We start from the raw sequence: 26,685 nt of genomic DNA, 5'->3' as shown, positions 1-26,685 counted from the left end.
AGGAGCATTGCGACTCCTTCTCCCCTGTTATTGTTGGGATTATTGAGCCTAAGACGAATCTCAAGAAGACTTATTCTAGATTTTGGCGTTCTCTGAATCTTATTCCTTGTTTTCAAAATTCAAGAGACAACATGAGTTCGAATATTTGGGTTTTTTCTCACCCTTCTGTTACTCATGATGTGATTTTCTCCTCGGAGCAGGTGGTTATCATGAACTGCAGATGGTTGACGTGGAATTTTAAAATCGCGGTGGTGCATGGCGTTAACACGTATGCTGGCAGACGGCGTTTGTGGTTGGATCTTCTGGATCATATTGATGGTAATGTTGTCTTTATTGGCGATTTTAATGCGGTGAAAGGCGCCCATGAAAGAAGTAGTGACTGTATGCCTAACTCTACTGCTTGTGCGGAGTTCTGTGATTTCATTGAAGCCACCGGTTTCATTGAGGCGCCTACGGTTGGTCTGCATTACACGTGGTCTGGTCGTAGATTTATGCCTACCCATGTGGAGTCTCGTCTGGATAGAGCGATTTATGCTGACTCTTTTGCAAATCTCTGGAGTTCGGTTTTTGTTAAAGCTCTTCCACGTATTACCTCGGATCATTCTCCGCTTGTTCTTCATTGCATGGTGGATGCTCCTCCTCGCCATCGTTTCTTTAAGTTCCTTAACATGTGGACCTTACATCCGGATTTTCTCCATACGGTGGAAGGGTCCTGGCAGATGGATACCGAGATTAGCTGCCCGATTTTTAAAGTTATGCATAAATTAAAGCGTCTTCGGCAGGTTCTTCGCGCGTGGAATCGGAATGTTTTTGGAAATGTTGATTCTTGTATCATGAATACTCAACAAGAGCTTTTGGAGATTCAAGATCAGATTGCCCGGGATGGTTACACGGAGGATCTCTTTGATAAAGAAGTGGAAGCCCAAGCTAAGATCAACGTTGTGCTTTCCAGGCAGAGCTCGCTTTTACAACAAAAAAGCAGGGTGTCTTGGCTTCAAGATGGAGACAGGAACACGAAGTTCTTTCATGCGATGCTTAGGTTTCGTCGTAAACCTCACATCGTTTCTCACATGGAGATCAATGGAGATATGAATTACGATCAGAAGGTTATTGGGGATCATATCGTGGATTTCTTCTCTTCTTTGTTTTCGACTAGCAGTCATACTAATACTGATATTACGGCGGTAGAGGCGGTTATTGAGGAGATGGTCGAAGATCGTTATAATAATTTGCTCATTCGTTTGCCGGATGAAGAGGAAATTTCTGCTGCGGTTTTTCAGATGGAGCCGAACAGCTCGCCTGGGCCTGATGGTTTCTCGGGTAAGTTCTTTCATCATTGTTGGTCGATTATTAAAGTGGATATTTGGTGTGCTGTTCAAGCCTTTTTCAGGAATTCTTATCTTCCTCAAGGCTGCAATTCTAATACCTTGGTGTTGATACCTAAGAAAGATGTTGTCAATTCGGTCTCGGATCTGAGACCGATTGTTTTGTCCAACTTTCTTTACAAGATTATTACTAAGGTGTTGGCGTCTAGACTGAGCCAGGTTGCTGCTGTTTATGTTTCCCGTCATCAGTTTGGTTTTATTAGCGGCCGTTCCATTCACGATTCTATTCTGATTGGGTCGGAAGGCGTGAACTGTATGCATCGTACGAGCCGTGGTCAAAACATGGCTTGCAAGATTGACATCAAAAAAGCTTTTGATACTCTTAGCTGGGATTTCCTGCTTAACGTTCTTCGTGTTGCTGGCTATGATTCAAAGTTCATTAGTTGGATTGAGATTCTGCTTCACTCGGCTAGGATTTCTATTCTGTACAATGGTCAGCTTAAAGGTTATTTTGCGTGTTCAAGGGGTGTTCGTCAGGGCGATCCTCTTTCTCCGATTCTTTTTGGAATCGCCGAGGATGTTCTTGGTAGGCTCTTTGCAAATTCTGTTAGCGCGGGCACCCTTACCCCGATGCAAATGAGACAGGGAATTAATTTTCCCACTCATCTGTTATATGCGGATGATATTCTGGTTTTCTGTCACGCCACGGTCATGAATGCTCATACCATTCAGAAAATTATGGAATATTATGGTCAAATTTCTGATCAAATTGTGAGCCCGGATAAGTCGCAAATTTTTTTTACTAGCAAAGTTCCTTCTCAAACCTGCAGGGCTATTCGGAGCATATTGAGATTTTCTCAGGGCAACTTTCCGATTACTTACCTTGGGGTTCCTATCTTTAAGGGTCGTGTGCATGCCTCATATCTTCGACCGATACATGATCGTGTGATCAACAAGTTCGCGAGATGGAAGGGATTACACTTGTCGATGGCTGGGAGGATTTGCCTGATCAGGTCGGTTATCCAAAGCTCCCTGACGCACTCCATGATGGTTTATAGATGGCCGACTGCTCTTATTAAGGAGCTCGATGCGTGCTGCCGTAATTTCCTTTGGACTGGCAACATCAAGCAGACGCCATCTTGTTCTGTGAGTTGGAAGAGGGTCTGCTCGATTAAGGAGGAGGGCGGTCTCGGGGTAAGGTCGTTCGAGCTCATGAATAAGAGCTATCTCATGAAAATGGCGTGGAAGGTGATTGGTGGGCGTGAGTTCGGATATGATTTGATTAGAGATAGATATCTCGATCGTTTTGGGCGTAGTAAATCTATGGTGGCTGCTTCTTCTATCTGGATGAGCTTACGCGAGGAAATTGATGGTTTGGTGGCGGATTCATACTCGTATATTGGTGACGGGGCTTCTACTTCGTTCTGGTATGACGACTGGCTTGGGTATAATCTTATGAATAAATGCGGTATTCCGCATTTCATGCTTCCGTTTCTTACTCAATCGGTGGCTGATTATTTCTACAATGGGGTCTGGCATTTCACGCAAGCCTTTATTAATGCTTTTCCTGAGATAGTGTGTGATATTTTACTCACTCCTCTTGGTACTGAGGGAGATGTGCGTTTCTGGAAACCATCGTTGCACGGAAATGTCACTACTGCGCTGGCCTTCAACAAGCATTGTCATCATTTTCCGAAGGTGTCTTGGGGTTCTTGGCTTTGGGAATCTTTTATTCCGATTCGACGTTCTTTGATCTGTTGGCGTCTTCTTCATAATAGAGTGCCGACTTATGATCGCCTTATCCGCTACGGTATGATCACGCCTAACGTCTGTTTGCTTTGCTTAAAAGGAAGTGAGTCTCAGAATCACCTTTTCTGGAATTGTGAATGCGTGAAGAATATTTGGGCTACGTTTCTTGGGTGGTTTAATTTCACGCAAGGGTTGCAAGAGAATGATATTCATAGTTTTTTTGGTGGCAGCTTGGCAGTATAAACTTAGTCCCCTCACCGGTAATTTCTGGAAAGCGGGTATCATCACGGTCATCTGGGCCATCTGGATGCAGAGAAACAATTGTATCTTTGATAATCAAAAGTTCGAAGCAAGTCGTGTCATCCACACTGTGAAAGTTGCTTTCAAAGAGATTGATGATAACTTTGCTAAATTAGGATACATGTGGAATTCTTGGTCGGATTATCTGATTCTCCGGGCAGTGGGTGTTACTACCAGGAGTGCTCCTCCTCCGGAGTTTGTGGAGGTGCATTGGTGGCCACCGGTGGCGCCGTGGATCAAAGTGAATACTGATGGCTCGGCGACGGGAGCTCCGGGCATTATTGCTGCAGGTGGGGTGTTTAGAGATAACTGGAATGTGGTGCGTGGTTGTTTTCACTTCAAAGGTGGCTCGGGTTTTGCCTTTGAAGCGGAACTCCTGGCTGTTATCTCGGCGATTCAAATTGCTCACAATCGTGGTTGGCACAAGCTTTGGATTGAAGCCGATTCCACCTACGTGATATCCATTCTTAATTCTCGTTCTTTGAATGTGCCTTGGCGTTTTAAGGCGGCATGGAATAGGATTTTAAAGATGTTAGATGCTTTCTCGCTGCAGGTTTCTCACATCTTTAGAGAAGGAAACAAGGCGGCAGATATAATGGCTAACCAACAACGTTCGGAAGGGTGGTGGCCGCACCAGATTGATGAGATTAGGGCTACGGTTCGACTTGACATGGCTTCGCATAGCCATCTGCGTCAGAAACGTTGGTTCTTGCGCTGATGGAGGCGTGGGTTTTGAGGCGATGGATGAAGTTGAGCTTGTGCTGCCCTGGTTTGGTGAGGGATGGAGTGTCGGTAGAGTGCTTCCGGGTTTGTGTACGCTCGGCTAGAGGACGCTACTGGTCGGACTCCGTTGGTTTTTGTCTCTGTTTATCGGGGACGTTTTCTTTAGGGGATTCAGTTGATTTTGATTTTCTGAATCTCGGAGTTGTATCTCCTTCCGCTCTTCCCTACTTTCGTCTTGTGTTTAGACGAGTAATCTTTTTCCTTTTCACGGTTTTTCCCACTGGGTTTTCCGTGAAAAGGTTTTAATGAGGCTCGGCCCTTAGTCTGCTCTTTCTGTGCTCTCAAGGGTTTTTTTAGGTTTTTTCTTTTTCTTTTATTATATAAAATCGTCATTTAATAAAAATTATCCTTATTATTATTGTTATTATTATTATTATTATTATTATTATTATTATTATTATTATTATTATTATTCATATTCATATTATTATTATTATTATTGTTATTATTGTTATTGTTGTTATTATTATTATTATTATTATCAAATTGCTAGTTAAAGATTAGTAAAAGTAATAACAATACATAATCGCTACCCTTTTAGTCTTTTACACCACCTTTACACCACCTTTTTCAGCTTTCATAGTCTCCGTGCCGAACCCCAACTGGGAGTTTATTTCGTGGACGGAGGGAGTATTATGTCAACCACCTACCACTACACACGGTAAATTCACAAATATATTGTCGTTAACAACAAGACGATTTTTTTTTCGCGTGTGTGTGTGTGGTAAAAACAAGACGATTTTAGTTCGTAAAGTGTGAGTTTTCTGTTTTCGTACGCAGCAAATTATGATTTTCTTTAATAAAATTTCAAGCCGAATTTGTTGCAAATGGCTTATGGCTTATCTAATGAGTATGACTTTAAATTGGCTATTTTTTTTTTTTTTTGAAAAAAAAATGGCTAAAGAAATAGATTAATAATAATATGACTTTAAAATCTTTTAGCGAGGGAAAGTGGTGTGGATATGCATCCACCTAGGTATTTGATAAAATATTGGGTTATTAACGCCTAAATATACTAATTTTGGGAGTAATTTGATTTTATACATGAACTTTGAAAGGTGTAAAAAAAATACATGAATTTTAATATTATATCAATTTTAACACAAATTCAATTATTAGATATTCGAGCTCCATAAAAATCTTATGATTTACAGGTTTAGAGATGTCTTATACGATATTTTAGAGAGAGTAAAATTTTGAAGTAGCCAAAATGAAACATAAAACACAATTTATGGCCACTCATTGAAAAAACATAAAATTTGGCCATTTTTATTGATTTCAGACGTTTTTCCCTTAATGAGGCGGATCGGGTAGGATCAGGCACGCGGGTCGCGTGCCGGGTCGGGTTAGGCAATAATGCCATAAGTGCCAGATTTTACTTTGTTTTATTTTGGATTTCCGTTAGCACTTTTGGTACTATTAGTGCCATAAGTGCCAAGGGAAATAAAAAAAATTAACCAAGTAAAATGGTCCTTCTGGCACTTATTTAGTCCCATAAGTGCCATACGTGCAGCACAAATACAGAATCAACAGCATCATCTAAACCCTAAATGGAACATCTAAACCCTAAATGGATAATCTAAATCCTAAATGGAACATCTAAACCCTAAATGAAATATCTAAACCCAAGGAGGAAGTGTTTAAAATGGTCCTTTTGGCACTTATGGTACTAATAGTGCCATAAGTGCCATACGTGCAACACAAATACAGAAACAACAGCAACAACAATCATCACTGACACACCCAATAATTAGAAAAAACCAGAAACTCGAAATTCCCCCGACCGAAACGATGTCGTCGAACAACGACAGCCCGTCATCGCCCACGGCGACAACCACCGTCGACACTACGCCTTTGCTTAGCGACCAGAGCCCCAGCAATCGCTCCCGCTTCCTCGGCCTCCGCGGCGCCGCTCGCTTTCTCCGCCGCGGCCGCTCGATGCGAGAGCCCTCCTTCCGCGTCTGCGAAGCTTCGGCGGAGCAAATCGAGAGTGATTGCTAGGGCGAGCGGCCGTCGATGCCGCTACGGTCGTGGATTCTGTAGTGCGATGGGTAAAAGGGAAAATTAGGTATATAGCCTAATTAATGGCCAAAATTAATCTTTTTTCAATTGACGGCTAAATATTGATTTTGTATGCTCAATAGGGCCATCCGGCCCTATTGTTTCTTTTAGAGATGTCTTATACGATATTACAAATTCTATTTTTGCTCAAATTAAAGGTTACGTGGCAAGTCGAAATATCGACATGTATTCATTGGACGTTTTAAAAAATGACATCGTATAGGACATCTCTAAAAGATATCGCATAAGACATCTATAAACATGTAAATCGTAAGATTTTTATAGAGTTCGAATATCTAATATTTGAATTTTTGATAAAATTGCTAGAATATTAAAGTTAATGTATTTTTTTACATCTTTTAAAGTTTATGTGCAAAATCAAACTACCCCAAAAGTTGGTGTGTTTAGACGCCAATAACCCTAAAATATTCTACCATCAAATACTTAAATTATCAAACTTTAACAATTACATGACAGGGCTTTATTTTGGGCAACAAAACTTCTCTGGGATGCTGTTGGGGGTGGTAAAACGAGTTCGGGTATTCTGGTATAATTAACCGATCAGTTAATCGAAAAATTTAAAGGTTCGGTTCAGTTATCAATTATTACATCAGCTATAATTTGGTTAATCGTTATACCAGATAATCGATCGAGTATACAGATTATTTTTAACTCCCTCCATCCCCAAATAAGTTCTTAACTTTTTTATTTTGGGTCATCCCTCAAATAATTTCTTTTTCCATTTACACTACCCCACCACTAACAATACCCCATTTATTCTTACTTTTTACCTTTGCACCACTTCCAATATTAATTATAATATATTTTCACCGCTTCCAATAGTAATTATAACATTTTTTTAACACTTCCAATACAATCAACAATTTCATCTTAAAACTTGAGCTCCTTCCCCCTAGAAAGTTATTTGGGGTACAGAGAGAGTATTAATTAACAAAAAAAAAAAGTTAAAAGTTAAACTACATACGCAAAATTTGCTATGAAGTACAAAACCAATAAACCAAAGTACCCAACCCCTAAATCCCTAATTCCCGCCCGTTGAGCCGCCTCGTATGAACTCCATGTTCCCTCCGCTAGACTTGCTCTAAAGAACTGCAAAACAAAGGATCTGAAGGTGACCTTCGGGGGGCACTATGACGCTCAAGTCAATTATCTCGTCAGGAAAGATGAAGTTTTCAAGTGCGCAATATAGAATGTGAGTGAAGGTAATGAAGAATATAGTACACGTACCATACTTTTCGAAAGGTGAGATTTGTATATGGGTTTTAGGAATCTGAAGGGTAAAAAGGAGATTTTTCCTCTAGAGAATGTGTGTGTCATGCATGGCAATCACTTTCTCTCTGTCATGCCTCTTGCCATAGGAAAGGGGAGACGATCTATCACATCCGATGGGAGAGCACAGGTGGTTATGCGCCTCCCGCATATTTTGTTTATAAAGAGTTTCGAATGATCCTTTGGGACCATTCGACTTATTATTCTCAGAGTTTTATGACGTCTTTATCCAGACTCCCTTTATCAAGCTTGTATCGTCTCGAAGGTTCTCGTTTAAGTCTGCAGGTATCCAATGGGTTCCCTTTTGGATACCTTTTCTCCGAAGGGATCCTGCCAGTCGGAGGCCAAAGGCAGGATCCTTAGGGAGTCAACATATTCTATTTAGTCAACTCCGTATGGTAGACATTACTATACATTATTATTCAACAACTTCATACTAAAACTCATTCCAAAAGATTCCCTTCATATATTTAAAGGACAAAGCAGTATATATAGCCCATTTTTCATCCTTCATATCCGCTTATTAAAATTAAATACTTTATTGGTCCACGAAAAATTTATCATAATTTTCTTTTTGGTTTGTCCATGAAAAATTTATCACTTTTATTAATTATAATAGGGTTCATATAACTTCACTCATATTTAAAATGAAATTTTTACTCCACTAAGAACTTTATTCACATTTTATTAAAACTCGTAAGTTAATTTTTTATACACGAAATATTACAATTATTCTTTGAATTGTCTGTCTTGCCCTTGTAACCACATTACTTTTCATATCCTTTTCTTCTCTCTCACAGTCGGACGAAATAAAGAAAGGGGTCCAAGATTTTAAATACCACATTTTAAAAGAGATATGTTTTGTAGCTCCAACTTAAAAACAACTCTTTTGTATACCAAAATGAGTTAAATGACTAAAACACCCTCATATTATATCATTAAAAAAAAGGGAATCAAGATTTTCGTCCAAGTCAATCGCCTCCCCTCCCCCCTCCACCCTTAAATTCAATTTTCGTCCCTCTCTCTCTCTCTCATGACACACTCACGATTGGAGAAATCTCACGACCAAGCACCACCTCACGACAACATCGAGATGGGCGACCGCGACCGCAACGACGAGGAGTCGACGTCGGTGTCGGCGACAAGCTCCTTCGGTGAGCCCTAATTTTCGCCCCTTTCAAATTTTTAAAAAAATGGAGCTTAAATTCATTGTTAAATGTATGTATATGTGTTATAATACTTTGAGAATCATGTTTAGTTGGTAAATAACTTGAGTTTCTTGAGATTTATTGAAAATTTATTGAGAATGAAGTTTTTTTTTTTGAAATTTCCAGCGGTTTCCGGTGAGATTTGTTGTTTGGGGATGATGGGGGGAAGGGGGGCGACCATCGTGGACACGATGGCGCCGTCGTGGCCACGATCGTGGCCCACGATGGCTGCCATCGTGTCCACGATGGGAGCCCCCATCGTGATCATGACAGCCCCCTTCCCCCTACCTTTTTTTTAATTGTTGTATTATTTCTTTCAAATGCATGATTTTCTTTCTAATTGCTTTTAATACATTGATTTTGTAGGTTAATTGTGATTGGAAAATACCTACATTGATCTATGTGACCCGTGGGGTTAATATTTATTCGAGGGCTGAAATATTCAAGGATGTGAAGAAGATTTTACTTGATATTGAAGGTCTTATCAAGAAGTATAGGTGGCTTGTAGGATTTAGAATATTTTGTCTTACCCAACTTGGAAACATATTGAGACTTAGTTTGAGACTTATTGAGACATATTCCATGTTATTTGTTTTTAGTTTGGTATGTTGTTCACTCTATTTGTTATGTTGATTTTTGTATATTATTGTATTGAGAAACAAAATCAAAACAAAAAAAAAATGTTGGTAGCTGTCGTGATCACGATGGGGACTTCCCATCATGGACACAATGACAGCCATCGTGGGCCACGATCGTGGTCACTACGGCGCCATCGTGGGCTACGGTCGTGCCCTCGCCCCCGTCGTGCCCCGCCCTCGCCCACACCCGCCATTCGCCCCGTCGTGTCCACCATCGTGTCCTACCATCGTGAACACGACGTTAGGACACGATTGTGCTAGATCGTGTCCTACGTTCGTGTCCACGATGGTTGGACACGATGGTGGACACGATGGCTCTCACGAGTCATCGTGTGGTTATTAAAATCATTTAATTTTGAATTTGAATATGATAATTGACTTGTTTAATGTATTATATTATGTTTAAAATCATAATTTAGCAATCAAGCTTGATTTGTAATCAAAATTAAACGAGTTGGAGTTATATACATCGAGATCTATGAATATCTACTTGAAAAATACTTATAACATTTCATGGAATGTTATATAGTTGTCATGACTCATTTCACAAAAACACTTAAATTATGTGTTTTAAGACAAAATGGTTTGATTAACTATATATTAAAATGTTGTTTAGAAGATATATAACATGTTCAAACTTAAATTAGTCGAATATAACATCATAAATTTCAAAATTTTCAAACAATAATAACACATGATCGTATACCCGATCGTGGACACGATAGTGTGATTGTGATCACGATCGTTGCCATCGTGAACCACAATTGTGCCCTCCGTTTCTCCCGCTTGAACCCATCGCGGGCACGATGGGTGCCTCCCATCGTGATCACGATGGGAAGTTTCCATCGTGATCTCGGTAAATAACATGAAATAAATCTCAATAAGTTTTAAAGTTGGGTAACGACGGGGAAGACACGACGCAAGGGCATGATCGTGCCCTTGGTCGTGCCCACGATGAGCTCCATCGTGAGGTGCTACTGTGGGCATGATCGCGTCCTTCGGTCGTCTCCGCGATGGTAGACTCACGACCATGGGTACGATGGCTCTCACGAGTCATCGTGTGGTTATTAAAATTATTTAATTTCGAATTTAAATATGATTATTGACTTGTTTAATGTATTATATTATGTTTAAAACCATAATTTAGCAATCAAGTTTGATTTGTAATCAAAATTAAACGAGTTGGAGTTATATACATCGAGATCTATGAATATCTACTTGGAAAATACTTATAACATTTCATGGAATGTTATATAGTTGTCATGACTTATTTCACAAAATACTTAAATTATGTGTTATAAGACTAAAATGTTTGATTAACTATGTATTAAAATGTTGTTTAGAAGATATATAACATGTTCAAACTTAAATTAGTCGAATATAACATCATAAATTTTAAAAATTTAAAACAATAATAATACACGATCGTGTACCCGGTCGTGGACACGATGGTGTGATCGTGGTCACGATCATGGCCATCGTGAACCACGATCGTGCCCTCCGTTTCGCCCGCCCGAACCCATCGCGGGCACGATGGGTGCCTCCCATCGTGGTCTCGGCAAATAACATGGAATAAATCGAATATAATATCATAAATTTCAAAAATTTCAAACAATAAGATAAACATCCATTATTTATAACAAATCCTACCAAAAAATCAATTGCTAACACAAAAATAGGATACGATAGTGTGATCGTGGTCACGATCGTGGCCATCGTGAACCACGATCGTGCCCTTCCATCGTCGTGTCCTCCGTCCCCCGCCCCCCTCCCCCCGTCTTGTCCCCAGGCCCGTAGTTCGATGGCCGCGATCGTGTCCACGATGGACATCGACGGTCGTGGCCACGACCGTGGCCCCCCTGCCCATCGTGCCCACGATGGACACGACGGTCAGGGGACGGTCTTATCAGCCGAGACATTGCCATCGTGGGCACGACCGAGGGCACAATCGTGCCCTCGCGTCGTGGCCTTCGCCCCCTTCCCCGTCGTCCCCTCGCTCCTCGCCCCCTTCCCACCCCCTTGCCCCTCGCCGGTCGCCCCCCTGGCTTGTGCCATCGCCCTCTTCCCCGTCGTGCGATCGTGGACACGATGTGGGCGACGGTCGTGCCGTCGTCGTGCCCCCTTCACCTCAGTCGTGCCATTGCGGTCGCCTATTGTGGACGCGATGGGGGGCTCCCATCATGGACACGATGGCGCCGTCGTGGCCACGACCGTGGCCCACGATGGCTACCATCGTGATCACGATGGCATTGTCGTGTCCACGACCGTGGCCATCGTGTCAGCGATCGTGGACACGGGTTTGACTTTGTCTTTAAGTAGTGGGGACCGTAAGGATTATTTTAGTCTTTTTGCAAATTTTGGTATACAAAATAGTTAGTTTTAAAGAGGAACTAAAAAATATATCACTTTTAAAAGTTGGTATTTTTTTATAACTTTCCTCGTAAAGAAAACTAAAAACACAATGCTACCTCTTTTTGTCAGAACACAAATTCACGTGACAAACTTTTACAAAGAAATTTGAAGCAACCTAGTGCATGACCTATTTCCTCGGCTTTCCGTCAACGGCAAATCAAATCCTTTCAACATGCTATTCATGGGAGGGTTTTCCTTCGCAAAGGCGATACGCCGAGATTTGCGGCTGATCTTTATGCTGAGCTCTCTATCCTCTGGAAAACGTCGTCTCCATGGCAGGTCATCCCTCTAGGCAAGGGATATTTCACTTTGAAGTTCTCGTCACCTGAGGATTATGCTTTGGCTTTTGCAAAATCGGCTTGGCGTCTTCGTGTGGGGATCATTTTTCTTCAGGCATGGACTCCCAACTTCAATCCGAACAAGATTGTTTCTTCTACTGCTCAGGTTTGGGTCCGTATCTTTAATCTCCCGCATGAGTTTTGGCATCCTGAAGTCCTCTCTGGTATAGCTAGGCATGTTGGCACTCCTATTCTCGTTGATGGCATGGCTGCTCGGGCTTCAGTTGGTTATTTTGCTAGGGTGTTAGTTGAGATGAATGTGGCCCTGGAAATTCCTGAGTTTATTGATGTTAAATGTGATGATGATATTTATGAAATTGAGTTTGGATATGAGAATTTGCCATATTTCTGTAGTCTTTGTTCTGCGATTGGCCATGCCACTGATGACTACAGGAAATCGGGCATGGAGCCTGCCTCTCCGACTAAAGTACAGGATAATAGTTTGCGGGGCAGGAAGCATAGCAATAGATCTCGACACTGGAAGAAAATTAGGAGCCGTTCTCGACAGCACGCGGCGCCTTCTGCTGCTAAGATGGATAATCATGAGGAGTCTTCGCCCAGATGTGATGTTACTGTTGGGAAGGCTTCTGTGGAAAACAGAAATCGGTTTGAGGTGCTGGAGGGTATGGAGTTAGAGAATGAAGTCGCTCAAGCCCGCAAGGAGGACACGGTTGTTTTGGAGGATTCTGACAGATCCGTGGATGAGGAGATCATTGCTGACGATCGCGAGGCCGCAAGCTCGGCAAAGCGACCTCAGAGGGAGGACACGGCCTGGTTAATACAGTCGGCCGTAGTTCCGTCCATGGACATGGTAGATGTTTCTACATCTCGGGTGGTCATTGAGCCTACACATTCTATTCAGGAGGAGTTGGCTAGTCGTATTAGCAAATTAGAGGAGCAGGTCAGTCAGGGGATGCAAATGCTCGTTGACAACCCTAAGCGTCGACCGGGTCGACCTAAAAAGGGTATGGAACGTACGCAAGATCCGCCGAATCCGATTGACAGTATCAAAAATAGGCTCAGGAATAAGGGCGCCGCTCTTGACACTCCGTTGCCAGTGGAGTTCTTGAATAAAGTGCCAAATGCTCAGTCTGGAGGAGCGCTTGTTCATTCTTCTTCTTCAGTCGCAGCTCGAGCTATGTCAGCTGTAGTTTCTAAGAGATGGGGAGATATGCTGGACGACGACGACTCGTTCTACGAGGACGATCAACTCTTCTCTTAGTGCTGTTTTGGTTTTTTTTTTCGTTGCTTTGTCGTTTTCTTTCGTTTGAGCTCTCTTTTTGGAAGCTCGGCCCTTAGTCTGCGCTTGTGCTTTCAAGGGTTTTGATATTTTCTTTTTCAATACAATTTCTATTTCAGCAGCTAGTGCATGAGCTGTTAATTGGGATCGCAGTCCAAAAAAATATTATTATTATTATTATTATTATTATTATTATTATTATTATTATTATTATTATTATTATTATTATTATTATTATTATTATTATTATTATTATTATTACTATAATTATATCTATTAATGCTTAAGATACTTGTTAATTCTCTCCTCTTCGCTTTTTTTTTTTTTTCCTTTTTTTTTAGGTGTAGGTGTGTGGCTCTCTCTTTCCAGAAAAATGTATATTTCAATTTGGAGAAATGATGCTATAAGAGGAATTTCGAAAAATATATTTATAATTATTTTAGGGAACTTTTTTATTTATCTTTAAAATAGGATAGAATGTGGAATGGGGGCTTTATATAGGACTTCACAAAAACCATTTGGCAATTGGTTTGCAACAGACCTAATTAGCTCAGATCCAATTAGTAAACACAGGCCCAATTCAGATATCGAATATATTTGAAAAGTGATTTAAATTTAAATAGACAGCAAGAAGAATACAAAACCTGCATTGTCTTTGGGAATTAAATTCAAATTATACAAATCAACTACTCGCTATACGAGAGAACTGATATGTTGCGGATCATCTTTGAGAATATACGAGATTTTACTTCGTATGTTTGATAAAATGATCGAATAGTTTTATCTTTAAAAATAAGATTTCTCTAATTTTATTATTTGAATAAATAAGGATCAAACAAAACTAACTTAAATGATAGAAATAATCTATACTATATTAAAAAGGGAGTTTTCAATTTGAAATCAATTTCAAATTGATTTTAATGGCGATTTTCTGATTTCTTCCAGAGATAAGGTCTTATTATATATACACAAAAAGTAGATTAAACTTAAATTACAAATTACAAATCCCACATGAAAAAAATGGAGTATGCACTAACAACTGCTTTTACGTGCAAATGTGTTGAGAAACTGCAATTGAATTTAAGAAAAAAAAATAGCAAATAGATTTGTGCAGCAAACTAATAGATTTTAAATTTATTTTCTTTAGTCCAAATTAAATTTAAAAAAAAAGCTAAAATTTATATTTGAAATCGATTTTAAAACTGAGTGAATTGTTTTTAGTCATAATATAATTTAAGGTTTATTTTGTTTATTTTATTTCATTCTAAAATTGTGAAATTTGACTACTTATAAAATATTTAAAATGAATATCAAATTAAAGGTCATGATAAGAGCTTTAATTTGATATATTTTAAATAAATATTTAATTTAAAATATAAAAATTATATGTATTTAAAGATTAAATTTTAAAAATTCTTTTTTTTCGAATAAATTTTCAATTATTTTTATTTTTATTTTTACTTTTTTACTTATTTTTTTGCCTTTTCATAATATCAAATTTTATAATTGTAATATTCAATTGAAATATATTTAGTTAAAATTAATTTTTATTATATTTATGAGTATGATAATTGAATTAGTATTAATTTTTATATAAATATAAAAAATAAAAAATATTTTCCCGTGCATTGCACGGGATGCAAATACTAGTCAAATATATATATTAGAATATTTCAAAATTTCAATGTATCAAAGTAAATAAGGGATTAGTCTTACTATTTTTACCTATCAATGTTAATCTTTCAAAATACGTAAGTATCGTTGATGTGTAATTTATTCTTCCCCTCACCCCCCAAGTAATTTCACATAGACAAAAAAAATTAATGGAGAGAATTTTTTTTTTCTTCAGAGAGAGATAGGCAACTAAATACTAAGAGTCAGGTTTTGCCGAAATCTCAAAGAAATTAATGATAAAGAAATTAGTAATTTTGCATTGTGTAGTTGTGGTGGAAATGGATAAAAACATCTTTGAGATTCTTGTTGTCTCCTAAATTCATGGTCTACGTGAACCAAGAGAGATTTTTATTTTATCATTCTGTAATTTTACATTTATTTTATTTAATAATTTATTATTTCATTTAATATTTCAAATAATAATTCTCTCTCTCAAAATGAATTTTTTTAATAAATGATAGAATTTTTTTTATCTTTTCTTTTTCATCTATTTTTTGCATTTCGTTTTTATTTAAAACCTATTATTTGATTTATTATATACTAAATATACAGGTAAATATTTGATTTATGAAATTGTGTTCTTTTAGAAATAAAAACACAACTTCATTCTATCCATTTTATTTCAAATCTCATATTGATTTTTTTATGAAACTTCATCAATTCAAAATCTATATGAAACGATAAATTTTGTACAACCACTTCAGTTTTTCAGTAGACTTCGTCAATTGAAAATCTAAATAAAATTATACAGATTCATTTTTCATTAGATTCCACTATAAGATGAGTATATAGAATTTGTACAGTTCATTAAAAACAATAGTCGGATTTAAATTAGCATGTATTAATATACATTTGAGACCAAAAACCTAATTTTATATATATTTACTATTAATGATTATTTTGTAATGTTCTGATTTTATTGACACAAATGATCAACTATTATAACAATATATATATATATATATATATATAGGGGGAGGGCTAGAATAAAAACACTCTTAAGTGTATAAAATATAAATGATTTTCAGCCCTTAGATCATCAAGATCTACGGTTGATTCGTAACCCTGTTGGATGAATTCGTGGTCCTGGGTTCGAATCCCAAAGGTAACAAAAAATTATTTTTCACAATTCGTAACCATGTTTGATGAATTCGTAACCCTGTTGGATAAAATTCGTATATTAAAAAACGTTTATATTTATATTTTAAGAAGTGTTTTTACCGTAGCCCTCCCCTATATATATATATATATATATATATATATATATATATATAATAAATGATCTTGTAATTAATGGGTAATACTATACGAGTTTGGGAGGAGAACATATTGTAAAATCATTTTTTTTAAATCAAATTTGAGATATGTACAAGCATATAAATTATAAATTGATCGTAACATTGATCAATATGCCTATGTGAAAATTTCTCTATTGTTTAATATGTTATTATTTGTTCTATACAATATTAATGTTTACATTATAATGTCTGTTTTATTATTGTAACGAATAATCAATTAGTGTAGCAACATATATTGTAGAATCACTTTTAGTGGTTTGGGATGGGTACTTGTGTGTAGGTCTATATATATTCTAGACGAGTATATGTGGTTGAACCATATCTTCATTATTTTGATTAACTAATCGATACTACTATTTTAGAAATCTTCACAAATTCAAGATTATAAATTAATTGGATTTTCACCAAAAACATGTTCATTTCGTAATGACACGAGTTTTAATAAATTGGTTGAGTGTTATAAGTAGAATAAGAGTAACACTTTTATTGTAGTTTTAAATTGATTAATTTGGTAATGTTGAGAATTATAATTAAGTTGGTTGTGTAGGTGGAATAATAATTTAGTTGACCGTTAGATTGAGTAATGACAATATTGATAAGTAAAGGGTAATATTGAAGGTTATAATTAGTGGGTATACTTCCTAAAAATGAAATAATATTAATAAGTATATTTTTGTAGATGGACAAAAATAGCAAAATGATTTTTTTAATAGACGAAATCTGTGTTAATATTAAAATATTTGAGTTTATTGAGATAGATAATCAATTATTATTTTTATAATATTAAGCAGGCTTGAGATGAGAATGTGTAACTAATGAATATTTATATTATTATTAGTTAATGCTTACGTTGTAATGTTTACTTAAAAATATTTGTGTTGTTATTGAGATGAATATTTAACTATTGTATTATATTTATACATTTAAACTGGTTTGGGTAATTAGTGAGTGATGTTATACAAGTTTGAAACTAAACAAACAACTAATAAAAATCACTTTTGAACTATGTTTGAGATAAGTACAAGTAAATAGATTTTATACGCGTATGGATGACTGAACTATAGTAACCTCATTATTTTGATTAATCACTATGCTTCATCACGATTCACGACAAGATTTCAGATAGTAGAATCCTATTTAAATATAAAATTATTTTATTAATTTTTATTTATAACTTATGCAGTAAAGTAATATCTTGTCGAGACTCAACGAATAAGAAGCTGGTATTTTATAAAAATATTTATCATTGTTTAATACTCATGGGGTAGAGCTGGTGGAGGACGATAATGTGTTTCCGTTTAGAGCTCATAAAAGGTGGGAGTACGAAAAACCCGCTTCAAATTAGGTGGATTTTTAATTTTCTGGTATGATATGAATTTTTTTTTTTGAGCAAAATGATACAAAATTATTGAAGCCATATCATTTTTCTTATTATTTTTTAAAAGTATACGTTGGCATATGGTCAAACACGTGACACGTCACATTTTCGTTTTTGAAAATCGAACTTCGTCTATGGCATCATTTGTTAGACTTAGAATACTTCATGTTGAATGTAATTGTTGATAATTCAAGATAACTAGTATGTCTGCTCGTGCAATGCACAACCAACATTGAAATTGATTCGGTGACTAAGGTGGCTGGTGGAGTGGTCGATCAGATAACTGAGGCTGGTAAGGGAGAGGAGGTTGCCCAGACTAAAGTGGCAGTTGATTTGGTTTCACAGGACGACAAGGATTCGCCCACTGCGTCGGAAGATTTTGCTTGTCGTCTTAGTAGGTTAGAAGAGCAAGTTAGTCAAGGCATGCAACTGCTCGTTGTGACGCCTAAGCGACGGGGCCGTCCCCCGAAGGGGATGGAGCGTCCGCGTGTAACTCAAACTCAGGAAGATAATATCAAAAGTCGCCTCAGGAATGCGGAGGAAATGGGTTATAAGCCGAGGGCCTTTGTTGTTGATCATAGCAAAAGTCCTAGTATGAGGGTTATGGATAATATTGCTAACAGTCGCCGGTCTGATGAAATGGAGTTGCACGATCTTCACACAAACATGGATTTTCCTTATTATTAGATATTTGTGCGTTTAGCGTATTGAAGCTTTTTTAGCGTTTTGAGTTTCGTTCTCTTTCTCTCTTTTTTACGAGCTCTTTTGAGAGTCTCGGACCCATAGTCTGCGTCTTTGTGCTTTCACGGGTTTCTTTTTCTTTTTCTTTTTTCTTTCTTTTTATATAAAAAAAAAACCAACATTGAAATTGAATGATATTTTAAATAAATAAATATACATATTAAATATAATTTAAAAATAAGTAATTGTAAACATGAATCTCAATAAAAATATGAATCTAAAAATATTTGAATTGTTAAGTTTTGAAATACCAATTAATTGCATGATTATAATTGATAATGTGTATAAATATATAAATCATCAAATATCAAATGTAGGTATACATGATAATGAGTATCAGTATGTATCATATACTAATATTGTAAGATGTACAAAATTATTTATTTGCATATAGTTATGCGGTCATTTTGTCTAAATACAAATTTTAAAATAAAGTTTCTATGCAACATCCAAAGATTTGATTTCGTAGAAAAGACAGGATTTCTTTTCATAAAATAAAATTGGTCAATTCATTAAGTTTAATTTTATAATATTGAACGTTGATGTTGCATTAATTTAATTGGGTTTCAAGGATAGAAAGAGTGTTTGTAACTCAGATAAAGGTTGTTGTATAGAAAGAGTGAAGGAGACCATCGTTGGGTCCCTCCCAAGAGGTCTTTCCTCTGGCTGGACGTGGATGTAGCGAGACGAGATGTTAGATGTGAGGTTGGGGTTGGTTTTATCGTCCGTAATTGGAAGGGTGAGCCGATTGTTGCTGGTTCTCAGAGGATAAGGAGCACGACCACTACTCTCATGGGGGATCTGCACACTATGCTCATTGAGATTGGGCAATGTCTTCAGAATAATTTGGGACCCATCATGGTCTTCTCGGACTCCCTTCTTGCGGTTCATGTAGTCCACGACAACCGGGTGAGCCCAGAAGCCTTGCGTGATGATCTGTATTCGGCGTTCTCCTACGCCAAGGAGGCCAGTGTGTTAGATTTTTGACATGTTCGTAAAGAAGTTAATTGTGTAGCTCATTCTTTAGCGAATTTCGCTATTTCTTGTGCTGATGTAAAAATCTAAGAGTCAGATTTTCTGAGTTGGCTCCATGATTTGATTCATTTGGATATGAGTTAATATATTTTCCTGTTTTCGCCTTAAAAAAAGGTTATATAGATATTTTGAGTAATTTTAGTTTATATAAAATTCATATATTATTAAAAGATGATATAAAGTTGTTATTTCAAAGACTGATATCTCACAATGAAATCATAAATAGCCTAACAACTTATCAAGAGTGAACTATTACAATAGTCATTATATTATTGTAAAGATTAAATCATAGCCAATAAAATTAAACAAAATAGTCACTCTTGCAACTATGAAGCTTTAGTCATGAATTGATTTTCTTCATCATAAATTGATCATAGTTTGCTTATACTTTATAACCACAAAACTTCTTAGTGTATTTTACTTATAATCACGACCAAAATACTTTATTTTTAGTCATGAATTCATTTTATTTTGCCTATAATTCACAACCACGAAACTTTTTAGTCGTGAATTGATCATATTTTACCTATAATTTGTATTTATAAAACCTTCTTAGTCGTGAATTAAGGCTAATTCATGTAAATTAAGGGCAAAATAATACTTTATGCCAAAAAATGACTGTTTTTTTTATTTATTATCTTTTGTGATATTCTAAATCTTTATAATATGAAAATAAATATTTTAATATATATATTAACTCAATCATCAAATCATTTAGCTAATTAGGTACAAGCAAACAAAACAATACTTTTCTTTAGCAAGAAACGTGAATAGCCGCAATTATAGTGTGTTTACAAGCTACATGACATTTTGTTCATTTTTGAGAAAGGAACCTTCGCCTTCGATATGTGCATGCAAACATTTTATTGGTACCAATCAATGTTCATGATTTTTTTTCTCGAGATATTGGCCCCTAAATTTTGAAAGTGATCCACACCTTGCAACTGCCCTAAATAAGCCAATCTCACTCGAAGATGACTATTGGAGGCAAAAAAATATCATGTCAAAAAATCTAAGTGAATGTTGCTAATTGAAGTTGCCCCCATCAAAGATTGCCTCTTTGCTTCCCCGTTTGGCCGCCTCTATTGTGCTACGTAGATTCATTTTTCGATTCATAAGTTTTTTACCTTCTATATATTATACTATTGTATACATATATTGCCATAAACTCTATCTATATCTTTTTCAATTGCAGCTAAAGATAAATTGAAAAGTATTACTTATTTAATAGTATTGAGTTAATCGTAATTTAGATTTCCATCTTTCTCTAAAATAAAAAATAAAAAAATCCTTACCATATAGTATTTTGAATTCAAAAACTCTCAGCTTGAAAATAGTTTCACTTATATCTCACTCGCCATACACAATTTGGCAATAAAATCATGAGTCGCTAGCGCTATACACAATCCGACAATAAATTCATGAATCGCTTTGTCAGAATTTTCATTATTTAATACACCCTCCATCCATGACATGAGTACCTATTTAGAGACGGCACGAATTTTAAGAAATGTATTGAGTGTGATATATTAGTGTAATAAAGGTCTCACTTTTTGAGATTATTAATTATTGATTGTACGGAGTTGATAAAAAGGGAAATGGATATTTATTTCATGGACAGACAAAAAATGAATATGGGTTCTCATTTCATGGACGTAGGGAATACAAAATTACATAAAAATGCCTAAAACATTAAGAACACACCAAAACTAATCCATATAAATCAACTCAATGCAACACTTGACTCATAAGTGGACCTCAAATATGATGAGTCAAGTATTGACTCAACCGATATGAATGTTCTTAGACTCTGAATTCTTCGTAATTCTTGTGTTCAATTTATTTTACATCTTAAATAACTATCATCACTTAATCTATATTATAAAATAACTTATATTATACTTCCTCCTTATAAATAATTCATGTTGATTTTACATTCTAAATATTTTTCTTTAATTTATGTATTCAAATAAAATGAGAATTTGTTAGTTGAAAGGTAAATGGGGCCCGCCGAGAATCACAAAGAGCGACCCAGATTCCGCGAAACAGACTCCTGCGCCGCTGCTCACCGCTAAGCTCACATGCTTTGATTGCGATTCAAATCTCTCACACATTTCACAAATATTTCTTTTTATTATTAATAATATAATACTCCCTCCGTCCGCCAAAAGTATTCCACTTTGGCCGGGCACGGAGTTTAATAAAATGTGTGATGATGTTGATGTAGTGGAGAAAGGGCCCCACCACTTTATGAGATGTGTGGTTGAGATTGAATTTGTGGTGGGTTTTTTGTAAATAAAGAGTGTTTGTAAGGATAAAATATAAAGGTGGATGGTGGGACCATGGCTTAAAAAGGAAAGTGGAATACTTTTTGCGGACACCAAATATAGTAATTGTGGAATACTTTTGGCGGACGGAGGGAGTAGTATTATTAAAAGTGGGGCGTTTGATTTTGACGGGCGGCTGCGTATTTGTCGTTGGTCGTGGTTGAAATGGATGCATGCTCCATCGCCAACCTCAGGTACGTGAATTTCCTCTTTTAACCCTCCGCCCCCACCTCCATCTAGCGCTATGCTTTGGGTATTTTTGGCAACTCATATTCATATTTTAGGGCGTCCAAGATCGTATAATTACCTATTTATAGCCCCAACCAATGCTCAATTCTCAACATTCCTGTTTTAGATGGATATTAGATTTATTATTACATACATTGACTTGGATTTTTCTTTACGGCTAGCTGCTTATACAAACCCATTAAACTTTGCCTTAATTATAACGCATTAAGGAGGGAGAGTTTACTTTGATTTTATACGATATACTCTCTTCGGCTAACTTGGGATTAATATATTGGGGATGAAATTTAAGAAATTAGTATTTTGGTATTTTATATATGATAAATGAAAAAGTAAATAAAGTAAAAAAAAATTATATAAAGAAATGTATCAAATTAGTTGGGACGACTCAAAAATGAATATGAATCAAGTTGGGACGGAGGGAGTATCATTTAAGAAAATATCATTTGCATACATTAAAAGTATCATTTTATTTTATTAAACGTGTCATTTGTAATGGATCATTTGCAAAGTATTATTTATTGTCTATTCAAAAGTATTATTTACATGCATTTAAAGTGTCATTTGTGTGTATTAAAAGTGTCATTTATAATACAAAAAATGTATTTATTGTTAATTAAATTAAAAAAATAAACCAATAGTATATTGAGTATTATTTATCATAAATAAAAATGTCATTTACTGTGATTAAAGTGTCATTTACGTATAAAATTAGTATAATTTTACTAAGGCAAATAGTGTCATTTAAAAATACTCTATAAGAATAGTACTCTCTCCGTCCCACGAAGCTTGAGCAACTTCTTTTCGGCACGGGTTATAAGAAGTTGGTATTTTGTGTGTTGAAAAAGTGAAAGGTGAATAAAGGGTAAATTTTTTGTCATATAAAAAAACTGTTCAAGCTTCGTGGGACAACCCGAAAAGGAAAGCTACTCAAGCTTCGTGGGACGGAGAAAATATCATTTACATATATTGAAAGTGTAATTTACATATAAGAATAATAATATCATTTACTGACATTTAATATATTGAAAGTGTGAATATACATCAAGTTTGAATTTGCCATTACATGTTAATAAGAAGCAACTAACCGATGCTCCGTCGACGCCTTCGTTCCTCATGCATTTTCCCGAACAAGGAAAACGCTCTTAACATGCCCCCAAACCACCCACGAAATCAAATCTCTCTCGGCATTTCAGTAAACACATCACAGACAAACCCTAATTTAGCATATAAATCTATAAGTGCATTACACATTTCAACATTCAATCTTCCAAAGAAGCGTCTTCCCCGTTCCAAATTCCACACAAATTGCATGTTTTTATTATAAATCTATAAAAATGAGTGATAAGACGCTTTTCTATTTTATTTCTAATTTTTATAAAATTAAAATGATGTCGTGTTTGTCCAATTAATATGCCGCATCATATGATTTATTTGGACAAAACGCGCGAGATTGAAAAGTTGGCTTGTAGGTATAGAATTATTTATTCTTTTTCTTTTAACAGTCTTAAAAAGAAAAAAAACTTAATTAGAAGAGTTTCAAAATTGAGAAGTTTTAGGTTGGTGAAAGAAGAAACATAATATTAGCATGGGAAATAATAATAGGGGGCGTGGAGGGTTAAATGTAGACAAAGAATACAATTTTCCGCAATTTTGCAGCTTGAGAGACAGAAATGCTGAAATCATGTTAATTATGTTCTAACAAATAGTAGGCGTAGTTTGAATTGTGGGATTTTCATTTGACCAACCCTTTCTATTTGTTTGGCTTCATCGGGTATTACATTTTATTTTATTTTTGTCTTTTTTAGGTCAAAAATATGTTGCACGTTGTGGAAAATGTTTGAAGAGAAATATAAACAGAACGTATTCATTATTGTATACGCACGTTTTTTAATGAAGTATCAAATTTTAACCAACTTTTTTTCAAAACTCATACTATAATATTAAAATAGTGAATTTCTTTCCTAAGACTAAAATGAGTTTGAGATTAACACCACCATGCAATTAGAATAGTGTCCATTGTTATACTTGTTCTTTAGTTATCTTTAGTTACTTACCACACTCTAACACTATATATATACCAAGAAAATCATATTGAAACCACTTGAAATGATTTACTTGTAGCCGGTACGATGCGTAATCCGTAATTAAAATAAAATAAAATTGAATTCCTCACCAGACAAGACGAGACTAATTCATATATAACTTAATTTGAAAGCCATATTTTGATCCGAACGTACAAATGATTTTTATTGTGTGGATCATAATATGATTTAATTAAACTTGAGGAGTGGATCCACCTAGATGTCTTGCTTTTACTACTTTACTAGTTTAGTGTCTTTGTGATGCATCGAACACATTATTTCTTAAAAGTAGATATTAAAAAATGTAATTTTTATTATATTTGTTCGACAGTTTTTTTAATGGAGGCCGGCGGCGAATGGAGAGTGGTGAGAAGAAGAAGGGTTGGTCCAAACCGTTCCCAGAGTCCCCCGGTGAGGCAATCAAAACAACCCATATCTAGGGTTTTCCCCACTTCCGAGCAAGTTGATCACCGGATTGGAGCAGAAAACAATGACGTTGGAGTCACTTTTTTCTTCAATAATTTCCCCGAGGGAACCTGGTTCCAAACGCTGGAGAGACGATTCAAAGCTATAGGGAAAGTCAGTGACATTTTCCGCCCACAGAAACGAGACATCAAAGGAAAGCCTTTCGGGTTCGTTCGGTTTGAAGAATGTTCGGATAGAGAAGCGCTTCTGAGAGAGATGAATAATATCTGGTTCGGGAGCTTTAAACTCAGAGCTTATTTTCCCAGATTTGAAAGACAACAAAGAGAAGACAGTAATACTGGGACTCGCACTGATAGCGGAGTTAGAAGAGGCAACTCCAACCTACGAGCCACTGTCAACGGAGGAAGGAGGTTTACGATTCAAGTTCCAGATAACAAAAGGGAAAAAGGTAAAACCTTTGTAGAAGCTCTTGGAGGGACGACCAACAAAAACGATGATCTTCCGGCTGATGAAATGCTTGGATTTCAGCCAAATGAGGAGGAGATGGAATGGGTGAGGAACTCTTTCACAGGTTATGTTAAACCGGAATTTGAATGGGACGAGTTCGAAGATGAGATTAACAGTGAATGTGCTGAAATCCTCAAAGTCTCAACGTGGGGAGGAAACTTGGTTCTTTTACAAAGTTTAAATAAAAACCAGGTGAAAATCTCCTGTCGGAGTTTGACGAATGGTCAAAATTTTGGTTCGAGTGGATCCGACCGTGGTCGTATGTCGACGTCTGCTCACAAAGAACAGTTTGGACGAAATGGATTGGTGTCCCGTTGCAAGCATGGAATCCCAGATTCTTTGAATACGTGGGAGCTCGGATGGGAATGGTCTTGAAAGTTCATGAAAAAACTACTTCTAGAAGTCGATTGGATGTGGCATGGATCCAAATGTCTACCGGACTGGAGACGCTAAATAGAGTGGTTGAATGTAGAATAGCAGGAGCCCAATTTAAGATTAGAATTGAAGAATCGGTGGATCTTATGGCTGAGGGCGACACTCTTTTTTCAGAGGTTAACTCGGATTGTTCTGATGAAAGTTCGCCGGAGGATGTAGAGGACGTCGATCATGTTTTTCCGACGAAGGCTCAGATCGGAGATGAACAGGACAACGTCTCTGAGTCGAAGTCAATCCAAAAACCAGAAAATTCTTCGTTCTCGCCGAAAGGAGCAGAAACTTCTTCGTTTCCGCCGAAAGGCGCAGACCTAGAGGATATCCCCGAGGAGGGCCCCACTCGAAATTGACATGAGAAGGGACGGAAGTTTTTCTGGCCACAAAATTAATTCTCCACTTGGCCCATCAGAGGCTTTCCAGCCCAATACTTCCTATCCGTGTCATAACAAGCCCAATGGGTCCGTTGGGTATGAAGAGGAAGGACCCCAGCGTGATTGGGTATCACAATCGGCCCCATCTACTCCCAAAAGTCAAACAGAAGAGGGCCCGCGGTTAGAGTCATCTTTTTGCTTTCCTCCTGGCAGCAGAAGACCCACTGAAGCTCTAGCTAAAGAAAACAATAAAATTTTGGGGGAAAGGTTCAACCATTCTAGGCGAAAAAAGGGGGCTGATGTTCCTCTAAAGCTGGGGCTCCACCGTTTTCTCCACCAAAGAAATAAGAAAACTTCCCACAAAACTCAGCTCACCATTGCAAGAAGGACGTCAGAAACGAGGAACACAATTTCTGGGGAAACTTCGAGCGCGGATAGGAGAAGATCCACGATCCTGGAGATTCAAGAAACGGGAAGGGTTAATCTCTCTACGCCGAATCAAGCCCCTGATGAAGGCCTTAAAATTTGGGAGTTTGGGAAAAAAATTGGGTTGCATAGTCACCTTGAGGATGCAGAGATGGCCAAACATTTGCTGGAAGAGTCAGATTCTAAGAAGGGCGAGGAGATTGCTGAACAGAGTTCCCCATGAAGATGATTTCTTATAATATTAGAGGGCTTGGGAGTAGAATCAAAAAGAGAGAACTGAGGGAGATCATACAGAAACAGGAAATTGACTGCTGTTTTGTTCAAGAAACAAAGATGGAAAAGCTCAGTGAAGGCGATCTGAGAGGCCTTTGGGGCTCTGAAAATTTTGGGTTTGCA

At 36.7% G+C, this 26,685-nt stretch overlaps 1 protein-coding gene across 1 annotated transcript; it reads left to right on the top strand.

Moving 5' to 3' along the window:
* Positions 1-24,466: 24,466 nt before the first annotated feature.
* On the top strand, positions 24,467-25,842 carry LOC131004499 (uncharacterized). The gene is made up of 2 exons (XM_057931189.1): positions 24,467-25,181; positions 25,253-25,842. Exons 1-2 carry the CDS (start codon positions 24,467-24,469, stop codon positions 25,840-25,842), a joined length of 1,305 nt encoding a protein of 434 aa, XP_057787172.1.
* The last annotated feature ends 843 nt before the right edge of the window (positions 25,843-26,685 follow it).

Source organism: Salvia miltiorrhiza, unplaced genomic scaffold (assembly GCF_028751815.1).
Source record: "Salvia miltiorrhiza cultivar Shanhuang (shh) unplaced genomic scaffold, IMPLAD_Smil_shh original_scaffold_405_1, whole genome shotgun sequence".
Lineage (NCBI taxonomy): Eukaryota > Viridiplantae > Streptophyta > Magnoliopsida > Lamiales > Lamiaceae > Salvia > Salvia miltiorrhiza.
This window is presented reverse-complemented; position numbering and strand designations above follow the sequence as displayed.

Excerpts from the sequence above, each read along its gene's own strand:
- LOC131004499 (XM_057931189.1), top strand. The coding sequence starts at position 24,467 with ATGGAGGCCGGCGGCGAATGGAGAGTGGTGAGAAGAAGAAGGGTTGGT. Across the intron at positions 25,182-25,252 it reads AGATGAGATTAACAGTGAAT|GTGAAAATCTCCTGTCGGAG; the intron begins GTGCTGAAATCC and ends AATAAAAACCAG.